The following is a 19878-nucleotide window of genomic DNA, read 5'->3' as shown; positions in this document are numbered from 1 at the left end:
GAGCAATGTCTTCGCGCGTCTGACACATCTGAGCTCATCTGGAAGTCTCCATAAATGCTCCCTTCTATACGACCTGCTGGAGCTCCATATACACCATGCAAAAACCACTCATGGACGATTCAGGATCAGGCTGAAGAGAGAATCTTTCCGTCGCTGGGCAGCTGCTCCCACCTCAACAACTCCTGGACTGCCTCTCATCTTCCGTGAAGTCCTCCAGACTTTTCATGTCTCAAAGAGACCCTGATCGCAATCCAACATTTTTAGATTTGGAAGACAGAGATTGTCTTATTCCTCCTGCCTCGCTCCGTGCTGCTTTTTGTTTTTAATCATGCATGAAGGAGATTTCTCTCTGATCCAGATTAGCCAATCCTATTTCAGAATATCCGATATTGTGGGCTAATCATGTGAAACATCAGTAACAATATGGTATGGTGAGGAATTGCAGGCTAGAAGCAAGCTGATTAAATGTTTTTACACTCCAAATAAAAATATGGAAAATTATTGTAGAAATTTAACATCTAAAGCTGATGCAAGAATATTGAAGAATTTGATGTTTGTATCATGCATTTCATTAGAATGATTAATTCTAAAGTTTATCTCCACTTTGTAGGATGTGGACAATAATATATTGCAGGGGTATAAAACTCGTGGCCTGCAGGCCAGATGCATTACGTGCTGGCCATTCCCACCCCCACTTTAGCGAAGGAGAAAAGATCATAATACGTCACATGACAACATGACAATGTGGATTTGATATCCCAGGTTTATTGGCTTATCAGTAAAATTATCTACTGATTTCCATAGAATAGAATAGAATAGAATTTTATTGGCCATTTGTGATTGGACACACAAGGAATTTGTCTTGGTGTATATGCTCTCAGCCTACATAAAAGAAAAGGATACATTTGTCAAGAGTCATGTGTTACAACACTTAATGATTGTCATAGGGGTCAAATAACCAATGAAGAAACAATCAATATTAATAAAAATCTTAGGATACAAGCAACAAGTTAGTCATACAGTCCTAAGTGGAAGGAAAAAGATGATAGGAATGATGAGAAAAAACTAGTACAAATAGAAGTGCAGATTTAGTAAAAAGTCTGACAGTGTTGAGGGGATTATTTGTTTAGTAGAGTGATGGCGTTTGGGAAAAAACTGTTCTTGTGTCTAGTTGTCTTGGTGTGCAGTGCTCTGTAGCGACCTTTTAAAACAGTTTGTGTCCAGGATGTGAGGGGTCAGTAATAATAATAATAATAATAATTATTATTATTATTATTATTATTATTATTATTTATTAGATTTGTATGCCGCCCCTCTCCAAAGACTCGGCGCGTCTCACAACAATAATAACAATGTTACAAAGGAACAAATCTAATATTAAAAAAATCTAAAACCCCCATCATTTAAAAACCATGCAACACACACATACCAAAGATAAAATATAAAAAGCCTAGAGGAGGTGTCTCAGTTCCCCCATGCCTGGCGATACTGGTGGGTCTTAAGTAATTTGCAAAAAACAAAGTGGGTGGGGGCAGTTCTAATCACTGGGAGGAGTTAATTCCAGAGGGCTGGGGCCACCACAGAGAAGACTCCTCCCCTGGGGCCTGCCAAATGACATTGTTTAGTTGACGGGACCCGGAGAAGGCCAACTCTGTGGGACCTTATCGGCCGCTGGGATTCGTGCGGTAGAAGACGGTTCCAGAGTTATTCTTGTCCGATGCCATGTAGGGCTTTAAAGGTCATTACCAACACTTTGAATTGTGACCGTAAACTGATCGGCAGCCAGTGCAAGCGTTAGAGTGTTGGTGAAACGTGGGCGAATCTGGGAAGCCCCACGATAGCTCTCACGGCCGCATTCTGCATAATCTGAAGTTTCTGAACATTATTCAAAGGTAGCCCCATGTAGAGAGCGTTGCAGTAGTCGAACCTCAAGGGGATAAGGACATGAGCGACTGTGAGCAATGACTCCCTGTCCAAATAGGGCCGCAACTGGTGCACCAGGCAAACTTGGGCAAACGCAATCCTTGCCACAGCTGAAAGATGTTTCTCTAATGTGAGTTGTGGATCGAGGAGGACGCCCAGTAATTCCCCCCCCCAGAGTGACGGATGGACAGATAGAATTGTCCTTGGGAGGCAAAACCCACAGCCACTCCATCTTATCAGGGTTGAGTTTGAGTCTGTTGACACCCATCCAGACCCCAACAGCCTCTAGACACCGGCACATCACTTCCACTGCTTTGTTGACTGGACATGGGGTGGAGATGTACAACTGGGTATCATCGGCGTACTGATGATACCTCACCCCATGACCTTGGATGATGTCACCCAGCGGTTTCATGTAGATATTAAATAGCAGTGGGGAGAGGATCGATCCCCGAGGCACCCCACAAGGGAGAGACCTAGAGGTCGACCTTTGACCCCCCCCAACACTGACTGAGTCCGACCGGAGAGGTAGGAGGACAACCACTGAAGAACAGTGCCTCCCACTCCCAACCCCCCCAGCCGGTACAGAAGGATACCATGGTCGATGGTATCGAAAGCCGCTGAGAGGTCAAGAAGCACCAGGACAGAGGATAAACCCTTGTCCCGGGCCCGCCAGAGATCATCCATCAATGCGACCAAAGCAGTTTCCGTGCTGTAACCAGGCCTGAAACCCGACTGTTGAGGGTCTAGATCAGAGGTCCCCAACCTTTTTTGCACCAGGGACCGGCTTTAAGCTAGACCAGTTTTCCATGGCCCGGTGGGGGGGGGGGAGCTAGCTGTCAGCGGCGCCGTAAAAGGGGCGATCAAGAGAGGAATGGGTGAATGAATGGACGGAGGGTGGGAAGGAAGGAAGGAAAGAGGGAAGGGACAGGAACAAAAGAAGGGTGCAAAGGAAGCAAGGAAAGGTGTGAAAGGGGAGAGTAAGAGAGGAAGGAGTGAAAGAAGGGAATGAGGGAGGAAAGAAGGGAGGAAGGAAAAGGAAAGCAAGAAATGGAGGGAGGAAAGGAAGGAAAGAAAGAAAGGGGGAAGGGACAGGAACAGAGGAAGGAAGCAAGGAAACTTATGAAAGGGGAGAGTAAGGGAAGAAGGTAGGAAGGAGAAAGAAAAGAAGAAATAGAGGAAGGGAAGGTAAAAGAGAGAAAGAAAAAGAGCAAGAAACAAAGCAAGAAAGAGAAAGAAAGAAAGGCAACTTCAAAGAAAGGCTCACTGAGCATCTCTCACTCTCTCTCTCTTTCTATCCCTCTTTCTTTCTTTCTCTTCCTTTCTCTCTCTCCTCTTCCTTTATCTCCTCTCTCTCTCCCTCTCTCTTTCTCTCCCCCCTCTCTCCCCCTTTTCCTCTCTCCCTTTCTTGCTATCTCTCCCCCCTCTCCCTCTCTCTTTCTCCCTCTCCCTCTCTTTCTCTCTCTCCCCCCTCTCTCTTTCTCTCTCTCTCCCCCTCTTTCTCTCTCTTCTTCTCACTTTCTCTCTCTTGTTTTCTTTCTGTCTCTTTTGCTTTCTCTCTCTCACACTCTTTCTTGTTTTCTTTCTCACGCTCTTTCTCTCTCTTGTTCTCTCTCTTGCTATCTCTTTCTCTCCCCCCCTTTCTCACTCTCTCTTTCTCACTTTCTCTCTATCTTGCTGTCTGTTGCTATCACTCACTCTCGTTCTCCGTTCTTCTCAGCGATGACGCGCGCACGCCCTGCCCGCCTCACCTTTGCGAGAGCACTTTCGCCCCGGGCTCTCAGCAAGGGGGTTTGCAGGAGAGGCGGGGCCGGCGAAAGTGATATTGAATGTCGGGGGAGAACGAGCGGTTGCACGCGCTGCCTATCCCCCTGCTAGCCCACTCGGAATATTCAAAATAAGAAAAGCCTTCGCCGGCAAAGGCTTTTCTTATTTTGAATATTCCGAGTGGGCTAGCAGGGAGATAGGCAGCGCGTGCAACCGCTCGTTCTCCCCCGACATTCAATATCACCTTCGCCGGCCTCCGCTGAGGAAAGCCTTTGCCGGCATTTCCTCTCGGCGTCAAGGAGGCGCAGCGGCGGGCGGAGAGAGGGAAGGGGGGGGGGCAGCGGCGTCCCTCCTGGCCTTGGCGGGCCGCCCAACCCTCCCCACCTCCTGCAAACGCGGCGGGCGGCGGGGGGAGAGCGAGGAGCCGGTTCCGGCGGGCGCGGGGCTTGGCTGGCTGGCGGGGGGAGCGCTGCTGGTGGTGCGGAAAGGCCGAGGGGGCCCTTGCGCCGCGGACCGGCTGAAAAGCCCCAACGGCCCGCTCCCGGTCCGCGGACCGGCGGTTGGGGACCTAGGGTCTAGATAATCGGTGACGTACATGTTTATTCAGTTTTTGTAACACGGTTCTTAGTTCATGTGGGCACTAATATCTGTGTGCATGTTGCCTACTTAACAGAAGAAGTAGTAAATAAGAAAAAAAGTCATCAATATTGTAAGCGGGAAAGAAAAATACAATTATTTCAAACAGGGTTCTCAAGCTCGCGGCCCAAGGGCCAACTGCGGTCCCCCAGGACAATAGTTTGCGGCCCCTACCTCAATATCAAAGTTTAATGATTATTTGGCCCGAGTTTGATACAAATGGCACTTTTCAGTGTTGTGTGCGGAGCTGAATGAACCTATCAATCATGGTGGGGTATATTGCTCTCGGAGGTGGAACATCATCTGGGCCTATTGCGAACTTGCGCCATTACTCCAGGCTCAGAAGCAGAGGCGGCTGCAGAAATTGCTACTCAGTGAGACAGAAAAAAAGCGGAAAACACGCATCGGCTAAAGTTTAGCCGTTAAACACTGAAACAGTGACACCAAGTGGAATTATATATTACACAGCCCCAAATATGTCTTTTTCAAAGCCTGCAGTGAAGTGAAAGATTGGTGATGAGCACAGACAATTTCAGGAAAAGTGGGAAGTGCAATATTTCTTTGTTTGTTTTTAATAAATATTTTATTGATTTTTTTTACAATATAACCACACACACAACATAAAACAAGTGCTTTGTGAATTGTGCCCACCACCAGACAAACATTCATACCCCACCACCAAATCGGGGATGTTTCTTGTATAAACCATTTTAACCCAATGTGATTCCAATGTGTTTCTTGTAACTTGGTTTCAGATTCTACTCGCCATGTAGCGTCTTCTCTTGCCCCATCATCCTACCAGTTGTCGCAAATCATTTTCATTAACCAAATTCATCCTTTTATCCATAATCTCAAATTGAATGTGATCCACCATGTACCGGTACCAATTTTGCATTGTCCATTTTGTCGCATCCTTCCAACCTAAGACTATTACCGCCTGAGTGCTTTCTATCGCTGCTTGTTTTATTTCTCTAAATTCTCCCATCGCATTACTTTTAACGAATACTGCCATTTCCTTAGTAATTATCCATCGTATATTTAACATCCTATTAATATCCTCTTGTACTTTTTGCCAAAAATTCTGCACTACTGGGCATTCCCAAAAACATATGCATAAACACTCCTTTATCTTGGCACCCATGCCAACAAATACCCTTAACATTCTGCTGAAAGTATGTGAGTTGAATGGGTGTGTAATACCACTTATGTAATAATTTCCTTCTCATTTCCCTAACTCTTGTATTCTTAGTTTTCCTTGTATTCTCCACTATATTTTTCATCTCTTGAGCATCTTCTTGTATCTCATTTTGCCACCATTTAGTCAATCCTTGGATCACATCCCCGTCTGACTGCAGTAACATCTTATATATATTACTTGCTTGCGCCTTGGTACCCTCATTTTTTTCTCTTATTATTTTCTCTAACTCTATCTCTTCCTTAAATAGTGTTTCTTTATTCTCCCTTTCATTCAGATATTTACATATTGGATTTATTTGTAGCCATCTTCCCTTACCCAACCACCATTCTATATGATTTCTACTTGGCCTCCCATCCTTCTCATATAAATGTTCTATCTGCAATATTTCTTTGTTGACGCAGGGGCATCCCGACGTGTATTATTTGCACAGAGAAATTTGTGGTGCACAAAGAATACAATTTGAAATGTCATTACACAACTAGACATGCTGAGGAGTATGCAAAATACCAGGGAGATGAGAGAGCAAACTGGGTAGCTAATCTTAAAACATATCTACTGAGGTTTCTTTAAGAAAGCAACCAAAGAGAATGATGCAGCAATCAAAGCTAATTACAGTAATACAGTGGTACCTCAAGATACGAACCTAATTGGTTCCAGGGGGAGGTTCGTAAGACGAAAGGTTCGTAAGACGAAACATTGTTTCCCATAGGAAACAATGTAAAGTCAATTAATCCGTGCAACAAGAAATAAAAATCCGCAAAAAAACGCTGCCGCCCGGCTGTCACCTTTTAAAACAGCCGGGGGGCTTCCCAGCAGCCTCCCAATGCCGAACCTGGAAGTTCGGGTTTGGCGTTCAGCTTTGGGAGGCTGCTGGGAAGCCGCCTGGCTGTTTTAAAAGGTGACAGCCAGGCTGCGGGGCTTCCCAGCAGCCTCCCGACCCCCGAACTTTTGCCGAACCTCCGGGTTCGGGTTTCGGGAGGCTGCTGGGAAGCCCCCCAGCCCGGCTGTCACCTTTTAAAACAGTCGGGGGGCTTCCCAGCAGCCTCCCAACGCCGAACCCGGAAGTTCGGGTTTGGCGTTCGGCTTCGGGAGGCTGCTGGGGTGGGGGGGGTGAGTCCGACCCTCCTGTCTCCCCCCCAGAGTCAAAAACCCAAAGGTCCCCACCTCAGCACCCGCTGCAGGAGACTTAAGCCTCCCAATCCTCCTCACCCGTGGCCGGCAGAACTGCCTCCTGAGCGCTCTTGACTGGCGGGAGGTGAAGAGCTGGGGGGGGGGTCCTGACACCCCCCCCAGCGCTTTGCCTCCCGCCGGGCAAGAGCGCTCTTCTGCAGGCCACGGGCGAGGGGCAGGGAAGCCTCTTGCAGCAGCTGCTACAGCAGAAACATTTGGGTTTTTGGCTGGGGGAGGAGGCAGGAGGTCCGGCCACCCCACCCCAGCGCTTCACCTTCCCCCCCAGCCAAAAACCCAAAGGTCCCCACCACAGCACCTGCTGCAGCCAAAAAGGCAAAGCCGGGCAGTTCCCCAGCCGCCGAAGGAGGCTTAAGCCCGCCCTTCGCCTATGGCCGGCAGAAGATCGCTCTTGCCCGGCTCCCCGCCCCTCTTCTGCTGGCCACGGGTGAAGGGCGGGGAAGCCGGGCAAGAGCGATCTTCTGCCGGCCATGGGCGAAGGGCGGGGAAGCCTCTTGTACCAGCTGCTACAGCCGCCGGCTTCCCCGCCCTTCGCCCATGGCCGGCAGAAGATCGCTCCGCTCGGTCAGTGGCTCTGGAGAGGCAGGAGCCAGGCACTGGCCTGCCTTTTGTCCCCCCCCTGCCGCCGCCTGCTTCTCTCTCTCTCCTTCCCCGCGCCGCTGCTCCGCTCGGTCGGCGGCTCAGGAGAGGCATGAGCCGGGTGCTGGCCTGCCTTTTGTCCCCCGCCGCCGCCGCCCACTGGCTGCGAGCGCTCTGCCAGGTGGCCAGGAGGCATTCAGGGCGTGGAGGAATGGGAAGCTCAAACGCCGGTGGCTTCAGCTTCCCATTCCTCCATGCACTTCGCCCTGAATGCCTCCTGGCCGCCTGGCAGAGTGCTCGCAGCCAGCGGGCGGCGGCAGCAGGGGACAAAAGGCAGGCCAGCGCCCGGCTCCTGCCTCTTCCTAACTCCCTTCCACCCCCCAGCCAAAAACCCAAAGCCTGTCTGCAGCCTCCGCCACTTTTATTTCGGCTTCGGGCTGGACAGGAGGAGCTAAGCAGCCGGAGACGTTGCCAGCCCAATGGCATTTTACATTGATTCCTCCGGCCGCTTAGCTCCTCCCATCCATCCAGAAGCCGAAAGTTCTGCCCTTTGTTCACCAGCCCTTTGTTCGGGAGGCCGCTTTGGGGTTTTGGCTGGGAGGGAGGGCAGGAGGTCCGGCGCTGGGGGGAGGGAGTCAGGAAGATCCTCCTGCTCCCCCCCCCAGCGAAAAACACAAAGACGGTCTGCCGCCACCCACTTGAGCCAGGATTCAGCTTCCCATTGCTCCGCGGGCGGCGGCAGACCGCCTTTGTATTTTTGGCTGGGGGGGAAGCAGAAGGCGCAGGATCGGGCCGGCGGCAGGCACGGGGCGAGGCAGCTGGTCTGCATCCTGGGCGGGCAGGCAAGCGAGGAGGCGAGGGTGCGTCCGACTCGGGGCTGGCGGCGCCCGACGCAGCGGGGAACATCAGCGCAGGAGGCAGGAGAGGACCGGGCAACCGGAGCAGCACCGCCGCCGCCACACCCGGCTCGGCTTCCCTGGCCGCCGCAGGCACCATGCGCCGCGATCTTTCGGGCCGGCGAGGCTCAGCGGCTCCAGCCCCGGCCCCTTTTGGCCGAGCCTCACGGGCCGGGCGCTGGCCTGCCTTTTGTCCCCCCCCCCCGCCGCCGCCGCCTGCTTCTCTATCTCTCCTTCCCCGCTCGGTCGGCGGCTCCGGAGAGGCATGAGCCGGGCACTGGCCTGCCTTTTCCCCCCCACCGCCGCCGCCCGCTGGCTGCGAGCGCTCTGCCAGGCGGCCAGGAGGCATTCAGGGCGTGGAAGAATGGGAAGCTCAAGCGCCGGTGGCTTCAGCTTCCCATTCCTCCATGCACTTCGCCCTGAATGCCTCCTGGCTACCTGGCAGAGTGCTCACAGCCAGCGGGGGGCGGCGGACAAAAGGCAGGCCAGCGCCAGGCTCCTGCCTCTTCCTAACTCCCTCCACCCCCCAGCCAAAAACCCAAAGCCTGTCTGCTGCCGCACGGTTTAGCCACGACAGGAGCGGCGAAGTGACGTGGAGGAATGGGAAGCTCAAACCGCCCGGTTTGAGCTTCCCATTCCTCCACGTCACTTCGCCGCTCCTGTCCTGGCTAAACCGTGCGGCAGCAAACAGGCTTTGGGTTTTTGGCTGGGGGGGGAAGTAGGACCTTCCTAACTGCCTCCCCCCCCCAGCCAAAATCACAAAGCCAGGCAGCCCCCAGCCGCCAAAGGAGCCTCCTGATTCTCCCCGCCCCTCTGTCCCGCTCATTGCCTGTGTCTGGCAGAAGCTGCTGCCCGAGTGCTCTTGGCCGGCGGGATGCAAAGTGCTGGGGTGGGGGGTGTCCCGACAGCCCCCCCACCCCAGTGCTTCGCCTCCCGCTGGGCAAGAGCGCTCGGGTGGCAGCTTCTGCTGGATACAGGCGGGCTTAAGCCTCCTTCGGCGGCTGGGGAACTGCCCGGCTTTGCCTTTTTGGCTGCAGCAGGTGCTGTGGTGGGGACCTTTGGGTTTTTGGCTGGGGGGGAAGGTGAAGCGCTGGGGTGGGGTGGCTGGACCTCCTGCCTCCTCCCCCAAATGTCTCTGCTGTAGCAGCTGCTGCAAGAGGCTTCCCTGCCACTCGCCCGTGGCCTGCAGAAGAGCGCTCTTGCCCGGCGGGAGGCAAAGCGCTGGGGGGGGATGCCCCCCCATCACCTCCCGCCGGTCAAGAGCGCTCAGGAGGCAGTCCTGCCGGCCACGGGCGAGGAGGATCGGGAGGCTTAAGTCTCCTGCAGCGGGTGCTGAGGTGGGGACCTTTGGGTTTTTGACTCTGGGGGGGAGACAGGAGGGTCGGACTCACCCCCCCCACCCCAGCAGCCTCCCGAAGCCGAACGCCAAACCCGAACTTCCGGGTTCGGCGTTGGGAGGCTGCTGGGAAGCCCCCCGACTCTTTTAAAAGGTGACAGCCGGGCTGGGGGGCTTCCCAGCAGCCTCCCGAAACCCGAACCCGGAGGTTCGGCAAAAGTTTGGGGTTCGGGAGGCTGCTGGGAAGCCCCGCAGCCCGGCTGTCACCTTTTAAAACAGCCGGGCGGCTTCCCAGCAGCCTCCCGAAGCTGAACGCCAAACCCGAACTTCCAGGTTCGGCATTGGGAGGCTGCTGGGAAGCCCCCCGGCTGTTTTAAAAGGTGACAGCCGGGCGGCGCGGCTTCCCAGCGACCTCCTGAACCCGAACTTTTGCCGAACTTCTGGGTTCGGCGTTCGGGAGGCTGCTGGGAAGCCGCGCCACCCAGCTGTCACCTTTTAAAACAACCGGAGGACTTCCTAGCTGCCTCCCGAACGCCGAACCCGGAAGTTCGGGTTTGGCGTTCGTAACGCGAAAAAAGTTCGTAAGAAGAGGCAAAAAATTTAAGAACCCCGGGTTCATATCTCGGGTTTTTCGTAAGATGAGGCGTTCGTATCTTGAGGTACCACTGTACTTCATCTTACGAACTTAATTGGTTCCAGGAGGAAGTTCATAAGGTGAAAAGTTCGTAAGATGAAACAATGTATCCCATAGGAATAAATGGAAAAGCGAATAATACGTGCAAGCCAATAGGAAAATCCAAAATTTTATAAGGGGAGGGGCAGCGAAAGGGGGCGGGTTGAGGAAGAAATGATGGGGGGGGGCATTCCTGGAAACGTGAGGAATGAAGGTGGCTGAAAGAATAAATGGCAGGGGATCCTGGAACGTAAAAAATAAGGGTGGCTGAAAGAATAAAAGGCAAGGGATCCTTATTATACGTGGAGGAGAGGGTAGAAGTTTTTGGTGACGGCAAAGGAGAATCCTGGCACTTCAGCTTCAGACAAGGCTCCCTTGACAAGATGCCCCCTTCTCCACCCTTCAATCTTCTCCTCAGAGGCTTCCTCCCATATGTGCCTCACGCAGCTTCGCAGCCTCGTGTTTCCCTGGAGGGGTTTGTGTGTGGATGGGGGGGGCTTCCCTTTCTTTCCCGGAGCTGTTCCCCCCCCTCCGACTGAGCGTGTTTTCATGGTGTGCTGGGCCAGCAATGGGCTGGCCCTCACGAAACTCAGGTGGGGTCTTTCTTTCTTTCTTTCTTTCTATCTATCCATCCATCCATCCATCCATATCTATCCATCCATCCATCCATCTATCCGTTATCTATCTATCCATCCATCCATCCATCCACCCATTATCTATCTATCCATCCATCCATCCATCTATTATCTATCTATCCATCCATCCATCCATTATATCTATCCATCCATCCATCTATCCATTATCTATCTATCCATCCATCCATCCATCATCTATCTATCTATCTATCCATTATCTATCTATCCATCCATCCATCCATCCATCTTATCCATTATCTATCCATCCATCCATCATATCTATCTATCTATCTATCCATCCATCCATTATCTATCTACCCACCCACCCATCCATTTATCCATCCATCCATCTAGAGGTTTGCCTAAGAAGAAAACTGAAACAGTTGCCGGTCCTGGATATGTTAAGAAAATTGGGGGGGACGGGACTTTCACCTGGGATAGGGACGAAGCAGTTAGGCAGCTTCGGGTATCATTGCAAAGGAGAGGCAGTCAGCCTCTCTCTCTCTCTCTCTCTCTCTCTCTCTCTCACACACACACACACACCTCTTTTCCTTCCTCTCTTTCCCCTTCTTTGTCTTTCTGATGGGCAAGAGGGGTGAGGAGGACCGTGTAGAAGCTGCTTAGACTCGCCCAGCTGCCGAGGATCAAACTGTTTCTATTCCGTTCTAAGGCAAGCCTCTGGATGGATGGGTGGGTGGGTAGATAGATAGGTAGGTGATGGATAGATGGGCAGGAGGGGCGAAGAGGAGTCAGAGCGGTTTTTTCTTTGCTTTCCAGAGGCTGGGCGAGATCCCCCCTCCTCCTCGTCCTCCTCCGGGGACAGACGTGTGCTCCCCTTTGTGTCCACGGCCAGAGAAGCAGCGGCCAGTTGAAATAGCAGCTGCTTCTCCCTCTAATCCTGAGCAGCCCCATCTAGGACCTTTGGGTTTTGGCTGGGGGGGGAGGGGAAGCGCTGGGGTGGGGGAGAAGGTGAAGCGCTGGGGTGGGGTGGCCTGACCTCCTTCCTCCCCCCCCAGCCAAAAACCCAAATGTCTTCGACGCAGCAGCTACTACAGGAGGCTTCCCCGCCCCTCGCCCGTGGCCGGCAGAAGAGTGCTCTTGCCCTGCGGGAGGCAAAACGCTGGAGGGGTGTCAGGACACCCCCACCCACCCCAGCTCTTCACCTCCAGCTGGGCAAGAGCGCTCGGGAGGCATTTCTGCCGGATACGGGCGATGGGTGGGACAGAGGGGCGGGGTTAAGCATCCTTCGGCGGCTGGGGAGCTGCCCGGTTTTGCCTTTTTGGCTGGGAGGGGAGGTGAAGCGCTGGGGTGGGAGGTGTCAGGCCAGACCTCCTGCCTCCCCCCCCCAGCCAAAAACCCAAATGTCTCCGCCGCAGGAGGCTTCCACGCCCCTTGCCTGTGGCCGGCAGAAGAGCGCTCTTGCCCGGCGGGAGGCAAAGCGCTGGGGTGGTGGGTGTCAGGCTGGACCTCCTGCCTCCTCCCCCAGCCAAAAACCCAAATGTCTTCGCCGCAGCGGCAGCTACTGCAGGAGGCTTCCTCGCCCGTGGCCGGCAGAAGAGCGTTCTTGCCTGGCGGGAGGCAAAGCACTGGGGGGGGTGTCAGGACACCCCACCCCCACCCCAGCTCTTTACCTCCCGCCGGGCAAGAGCGCTCGGGAGGCAGTTCTGCCAGCCACAGGCGAGGAGGATCGGGAGGCTTAAGTCTCCTGCAGCGGGTGCTGTGGTGGGGATCTTTGGGCTTTTGGCTCTGGGAGGGAGGCAGGAGAGTCAGACTGACACCCCCCACCCCAGCGCTTCACCTCCCACCAGGCAAGAGCACTTGGGAGGCAGTTTTGCTGGCCACACACGAGGGGTGGGGAGGATAGGGAGGCTTAAGCTTTTGGCGGCAGCTGCGGCAGCAAGGCTTTTGGTTTTGGGCTGGGGGGGGGAGGCAGGAGGGCCGGCCTAACACCCCCCGTCCAGCGCTTCACCTCCTGCCATGCAGATGGATGAGGAAGGGGGTCATCTGGACCAGGTGCTTCGGCTGGAGTCGCAAGGCGGGGAATCCCAGCGGGCGGGGAAACAAATAGAAAATCCAATCGGGGGCAGTCACAAGGCAGAGGAATCCCTCTGTCAGTAAGAGCGCATGCGCAGTAAGAGAGCCCACGAACCCGGGCTCAGGTTCGTAAGATGGAAAGTGTTTTTAAGACAAGGCAAAGAAATCTTAAGCCCCGGGTTCGTATCTCGAAAAGTTCATATGACGAGGGGTTCGTATCATGAAGTACCACTGTACGTGGTTAGTGAGATGATTGCTAAAGCAGGAAAGCCATTCAAAAAAGGCAAATTTGAAAAAAGTGCATATTACAGGCTAATACAAGATAATACAATACAATACAAATATTATCTGTCCAGAAAAGAAAGGTCAGTTTGATAACATTGGAATGTTTTTGTAAGAGCTTTTCTTGTGGAAAACCTGATGCGGCCCAGTCTCACCCTGACTCTACCTCCAGCGGCCCCCAGGTAAATTGAGTTTGAGACCCCTGCAACTACAGCTTGGGTATAATATAAGTATAACAAATTGATTCTTTTCACACCCTCCTTGGGGAAAAACTGTTTTGAGAAGGGATTTTAAAAATGGTAATTATAAGATGTTATGTAAGTTGTTCATGAAAAAAAATAAGGATTATCTAAATAACTATTTTCAGTAAACCCCATCAACAGTAAAAATACTTCCCCAAGCTTTCTTTGTTTTTGTAACATTGATCCAACATGAGGAGAGGTATCCAAATTTAAGATAGTAAATAAGGAAGGGCTATGATTTTTTTTACCCAATATTTTCCCTCCAAACAGGAAGGAAAGGCGGTGATTTTGATGTGGTATCTATTCTTTGTTAGTATGTACTCAGTGAAAATACAATAATTCAGTGTTCAGGAAATGTTTTTTCTTTCATATCTAGATCCTGAAACATCACATGCTGAGGTCAATAAAATTTTACACGACCAGTTCTTGAAATGGAAAGAAAAGAAATCCCCAAAAGATTATTTTGAATTAGATGTTGCACACACTTTCTGCCAATGGCAGTGCTGCTTGCAAGCAGGATTGTATCTCAACCAGCTGCTTTGTAGACCTCTCTCTGAGCCAGATCTTACACGGTAGGTATCCCCAAGACATCACATTTATAGATGATTATTCTAAAGGATGCTTCTCTCATTTCAATTCAATATTAGCATGTGTATATAAAAATATTATTCAGAAGTTCAGACTTTTTCCAAAAATATGATTGTAATTAATTGAATCTGCACATTTGTGCCATTTTACTGCTTTTGTACTCTTCGGGCAGGTGGTTTGGGTGGGTGTTGGATTAGTAATTTGCAGCAGCAGCAATAGTTTCTATGACTACAAAGCCAAAAATACTTTTCGGTAGCAAATTTGAAGAAAACAGTATAAATAATTGAATTAAAAACATAGTATACAACTACTACAGAGTCATTGGTGTTCTCTGAGCTTGGTTGTTTGTTTCCTTGAAGATGTTTCATTACTTGACTAAGTAACATCATTAGTTTCCCTGATGTCAGGTAGTGAAATATTTGCAAGCAAAAATGCAAATAAGCTCAGAGAGTGCCAATGACTCCACAGTTGAACCTTGAGTTATAGATATTTGCTTCTACCGGTATTTGCTAGAACCACTACTTGCCAACAGTATCATTTTCTGATTTGTATGTATCGCTAGTAGGATTTGTTAAGCATAGTAGTTCAGCTTTTTCTTTTTTCAAATATTGTTCACATTTTGCTTTTGGGAAATCCAGATAAAGTATTTTTAAACAACCTATAATCTTATATAATTCCATTATGAACAACTGTTCAAGACTGAACATATAAGCATGCTTCCATATCTTATTTATAGATTTCCGTTAAAAAATTCAGAATGCAAAGAGTAAATGTGAAGCACAATGGTTTTCTTCAATTCAAATAGTTGGTCCATACCCCAATGGGTTCCATGGTTTAGTTTTTCAATTCCCAACAGGTGTTAATGGTGCTTATTTCTTACCTAGATGTAATGGAATTTTCCCACAGAAATTTTAAAAAGTATGGGACACAAGTCTCATTCTAAAATGTAGAACAATCCTCATAAGAACAATAATATCTTTATCGCTTCTCTTTTTTTGAAACCTGACTTAAAAACAGACAACTCTATTCCTAATCTCCCAATGGTTGATGCTACTGAATTGGAATGTTCAATATTCACTGATTTGGGATACATTTCTAAAATTCTGTTTTCACTTTATTATGGGATACCAAGTAGAGAAAAAAAATCAAATTTTAACAACTGTAGAATCAGACTGCAGCGTAACAAAATTGACAAAAGTGAAGGGGGTACTGAATACTTTCTGAATGCGCTGTAGCATTTTCCTAAACAAGGTTTTACCGTAATTATAGTGTTTATATAAAACCCATTAGGGCACAGCAACTTCAAAGATCTTGGAAAGCTAAAACCAGCAAACGTGGCTATTTCTGAAATGTAACATCAGCACTGGAAGATTATTTGGAAAATGTGAAACATCTCAGAAAAAAGCAATAATAAATCATTTCCATATTATTGTATAAAACAAAGCTTTACAAGGCTATGTCCATAGTATCACCATGAGTTCAGCTTAATGCAGGGGAGTTTATTTCTAAGACAAATCTGAAAAGGCATTTCTTTTGATTGATTAATTTTGCTGTGGTTTTTAACACATAGTTCCAAATTCTCCTATACAAAACCACTTTTCTTTTTCATATTTTACAGGCTTTATAATGGGACCCTTGTCCACTCATTGTATCATCAGCTTAAAACCAGTTCTACACCAGAGAACTTCCTCAGTACATCCCCAAAGATCTACAACCTTTACTGCAGCATGGTACAGATAGTCCAAAATTCAACACCACCGGGTTTCTTTCAGAAGAAGTCAAAATCCCAAAGGAAAAATAATAAGAAAATTGTTAATAAATTGCCAGATACACAAGAAAACACTAGGATGAACATTCCATCTTTCTGTAGTATTAACAAGTTTGCAGTACTCGCAATAGAGAACTGACAGCTCAGTATTCCAGACTGGTTGTTGTTATTTGTCTTCAGGTTTGAGAAGTTATATTTCTCAAATTAATTAAAATAATACTGTTATAATGGATTTATTCCTTTGGTAATCAAGGAAGATGAAAATTGCTAAACTTTCAAACAATGGATAATTTTCAGAAGATATTTAAAATTAATCTTTCTTTAGAAATGTTTTCTGAAAGATATTTCAAAGTGGCTATCCATTATGCTATCTTTTTCATTGTTTTGTTGTATGTGTTTATACATTTAAGGAAATTATTTGTTGTAGTAATACCATAGATATTTTGATTTTTTTTCTTTACATATATCTTGTAAATTTATCTGAGGAATTATTAACAGGTTCTCAAAACTCTGTTAAATTACCCTATTAGCAGTAAAGCTCTTTTCGAAAATCCAAGTGATACTTGTTTTCTGAATTTCACAGATTAAAAAATGATTAAATAAAATATAGAAGTCTGCTTTTTAAAAGCTTTTTTATAAAGATAAGAAATCTGTGTATCAAAAGACTCTGACGTGCAGGAAAGACTTTGTGTGGGTTTAAAATTTTTCTGCTGAATAAAAGAAAAATGTACAGTAATCGTGATTTCTATCAGCCATTCAAGGTTAATTAGGAAACAAACACCACAAGAAGTAGTGGAACTCTACTTGCAAGATAAAATAACAAACAGAATTTTTCTCCTTTTTATACAGAAAAAAATCAAAGCAAGGTAATCCTAAATTGCTTGTTCACCACTCTTTTGGGGCTAAACTGCTGTTTTTTTAACCCTCTTGCATTCCCCCTTCAAGTTTATATTCATAGTCCATTACTGTGTCTCTGTAAAGTTAGGTAAATCTATCTCTGTATATTTGAGTACAGCTCGCCAGGTAACATTGATATGAGTATGCTATGGTGTTTTTGTCCTACATTTGGGCCTCCCAAGATATTTGATTGGATGCTGTGAGAATAGAATGTGGAATGGCTAGATTTTTGGCCTACAAATTTTTAATTGAAAGAAAAGAGAATAGGGAGACAATTGAAAAGCATGAGTTAGTAATTTTGATTAAATAAAACATTTAAATAACTGTGGCAGTGAAAAACAATTTTGTGATCCAGTTCTAGATAAAAAACAATCACATATTTTAAGAAAAGCAAACATTTACTTGAAAATTGCAATAGACTTTTCAATCACAAAAAGAAAGAAAAGACAGTGATCTGACAGTTACATCCTGTGCAAAAAAGGATCAGGATTTAAAAAGAAAAACCCATGGTACACAATGCAGAATAATGGAAATAAATACAGGAGCTGAAAAATGGCACTGTTGTAATTCAGATTTTAGACCAGGGATAGCGAACCTTTTTTCCCTCAGGTGCCGAAACAGCATAGGTGTTGCTATCATGCATGCGTGAGTGCCCACACCCATAATTCAATGCCTGTGGAGGGTGAAAGCAGCTTTTCTCGCCCACCCCCCAGGCCCCGCTGGAAGCCGGAAACGGCCTGTTTCCCAACTTCTGCTGGGCCCAAATGGCTCAAGTTTTACCCTCCCCAGGCTCCAAGGGCTTCCCTGGAACTGGGGGAGGGTAAAAACATCCTCCCCTATCTCCCTGGATGTTCTTTGGAAACCAAAAATGCCCTCCCAGAGCCTTTATGTGAGCCAAAAATCAGCTGGCTGGCACACACATGCATATTGGAACTGAGCTAGGGTAACAGCTCACATGCCAGAAGATATGGCTCCACATGCCACCTGTGGCACCCATGCCATAGGTTCACCATCACTGCTCTAGACAATTCAGTCTAGATCAGAGCTATCAAACTCTCAGCCTGCGGGCCGGATACATCATGACCACATCCATGCCTTGTTGAGCAAAGGGGAAAAAAGTCCTGATACAACATGTAACAGTGCAAGTTTGACACCCCTTATCTAGATAAATGGAATGCCTCAAATGTTTCCATAATCAAATCCCATATCCTTCACCATAAAATTTATTTCATCTAATTTATATTTCTATAGACATACATCTGAAGAAAAAAAGGTATGGCAAACTCTTGACATAAGTTTCTTTTTAAAGTGGTCTTTCTCATATTACAACGTTCCATCAATCTGGAAAGTAAAATTACCTTTGAGGATTTTTTTTTTAACCAAAGTTGCATAATTTATTACTTCCTATCTGGAAGTTTAGAATTAAACAGTTTTTAATTTTACCAAAGTTTATTATCCTTCTGGGAGAAGGGTTTGTCAAAAGCCCTTTATATTGTTTATCCCTTGCACATAACAGCAGTTTCTAGTTATGCAAAGAATGCAATGTGCATCATACGTCGAGAAATGATTCCAAGTGTTGTGATCTAACAAGCTTTTGGGTCTTCTCTCTGCTTTTTTCAACCTTCTTTATGATCTCTGATATTATACACACAGAAGAGGTAAGGGCCAGAAGAAACTGCAAATCTAAAAATAAATGAAAATTTATTTCATAGTTACAAGGAAATTTCAATTCAAGAAAGTTATAAGAAAGAAGTGATAGTTCATCTAATTTTTAAATAACTAAAAGGACTCATAAGATTGGGTTTTTAATTTTAACTTGGAAGGGATTACAATTGCTTTGAAAAGCTCAAAATTATTTTTTTATGTACATTACCGTAAATTATTTTGGACAACTGATCATTTCAACAGTTTCCCCAAAAAATCTTTATGTTCTGAGTCTAATAACAAGTTGGTCAGAAGAACAGATCAATGCTGTTCTCAGAGCAAGCTAATTTTAATAAATTACCACAAGCTCATATTTCTCAACAGTCCAAAGAATAGAAGGGACATCATAACCTCCTGGTTTCCCACTTTTGCACATGCAAGAATCTTCAGTTTTCATCCTTTATTCACTCCTATTCCTCAAATCCTAGTTCAAAATAAATTATAATTTGCTATTTTTTTTAACTGGGCAATCTTCCTACAAATTGTAAAAGGAAAACGGACATGAAAAACTGCAAAGAACTATGGATAAAGCTGTTTCTTCATTTTCAATTAATGTAATGCTGATTGTGCAAGAAGGAAAAGGAGGAAATAACTTCAGGGAACAAATTTATTAGGAGAGAAACGAGGAAAATTACTGTATTTTTCTGAGTATCAGAAATTTCCTTTATCTAATTTCATCACCGAAACTTTTTACACAGATTATTTCCTTCTCCAATTAAATTTTAATGCTATTGTTTACTTCCTCTGCTCATTATCCTCTCGTAATAAATCAAGAGCATTGTGCTTCATTCATTTCCTTACTTCCTTACTCATCCTTCCTTTTTCTAAACCCCTATTTTCTCATAACTGAATGCCCCTAAAGATTCCACGATTACTTATCTTCAATAGTGAAATATCAATTCATAGTAAGTATTGTATATCATATATAAAAAACTAATATCTCTTTCAGTAAAGTAAAAGGCAGATATCCTTCAAATTTCAAAACTTAAACAAATTAATTACTCGTATCATGTCTTCCCTTCTAATGTTTCAAATACAGTGGTACCTCATCTTACAAACTTAATTCGTTCCCTGACGAGGTTCGTAAGAAGAAAAGTTTGTAAGATGAAACAATGTTTCCCATAGGAATCAATGTAAAAGCAAATAATGTGTGCAAGCCCATTAGGAAAATCCAAAACATTAAGGCTTAAAAAAAAAAGCGGCGGGCGGATGAAGTGGAGGCGAATGGAGTGGAGACAGAGGCGAGCCGAGGAAGCAGAGGCCAAAATGTGTCTGTGGGAGCCCTAGTCATCCATCGCCCGCTGCCCACTCCTGCCAGAACCCCACGAGGGGCCAAAGCCGGGTGTGGGGAAGGGTGGAATTTTCGGCTTCTGGATGGACAGAACAGGCCGGAGCCGCCAACTTCCTGCCTGCCAGCCTTGCCAGTCGCCCCTCCCTCGCTAAAGGTGCCCATCCTGCCTGCTCCAAGATCTGCTCAAAGAGAAATGAGCCTTTGCTGGCGATCATTGGGAGCTCCGGTGGGAGGAGCAGTA

At 47.3% G+C, this 19878-nt stretch overlaps 2 protein-coding genes across 5 annotated transcripts in view; one reads left to right on the top strand and one right to left on the bottom strand.

The window, feature by feature from the left end:
• ASTE1 (asteroid homolog 1) overlaps positions 1-16350 on the top strand; it is a 65313-nt gene extending 48963 nt beyond the window's left edge. The window contains exons 5-6 of the mRNA XM_070728259.1: positions 13766-13961; positions 15596-16350. Coding sequence (XP_070584360.1) covers positions 13766-13961; positions 15596-15884 — 485 coding nt within the window. The 3' untranslated portion in view covers positions 15885-16350. The remainder of the gene's footprint in view (positions 1-13765; positions 13962-15595) is intronic.
• Positions 16351-16868: 518 nt separating this feature from the next.
• The window catches only part of ATP2C1 (ATPase secretory pathway Ca2+ transporting 1), a 220563-nt gene continuing 217553 nt past the window's right edge, over positions 16869-19878 (bottom strand). For all 4 annotated transcript variants that reach the window (XM_070726349.1, XM_070726352.1, XM_070726351.1 and 1 more), the window contains one exon: positions 16869-18325. In XM_070726349.1, the coding sequence (XP_070582450.1) occupies positions 18192-18325 (134 nt within the window). In that variant the 3' untranslated portion in view covers positions 16869-18191. The remainder of the gene's footprint in view (positions 18326-19878) is intronic.

The sequence above is a fragment of the Erythrolamprus reginae genome, chromosome Z (assembly GCF_031021105.1).
Source record: "Erythrolamprus reginae isolate rEryReg1 chromosome Z, rEryReg1.hap1, whole genome shotgun sequence".
NCBI classification, from domain to species: domain Eukaryota; kingdom Metazoa; phylum Chordata; class Lepidosauria; order Squamata; family Dipsadidae; genus Erythrolamprus; species Erythrolamprus reginae.
The sequence above is the reverse complement of the archived record's forward strand: the minus strand, read 5'-3'. Positions and strand labels throughout refer to the sequence as shown.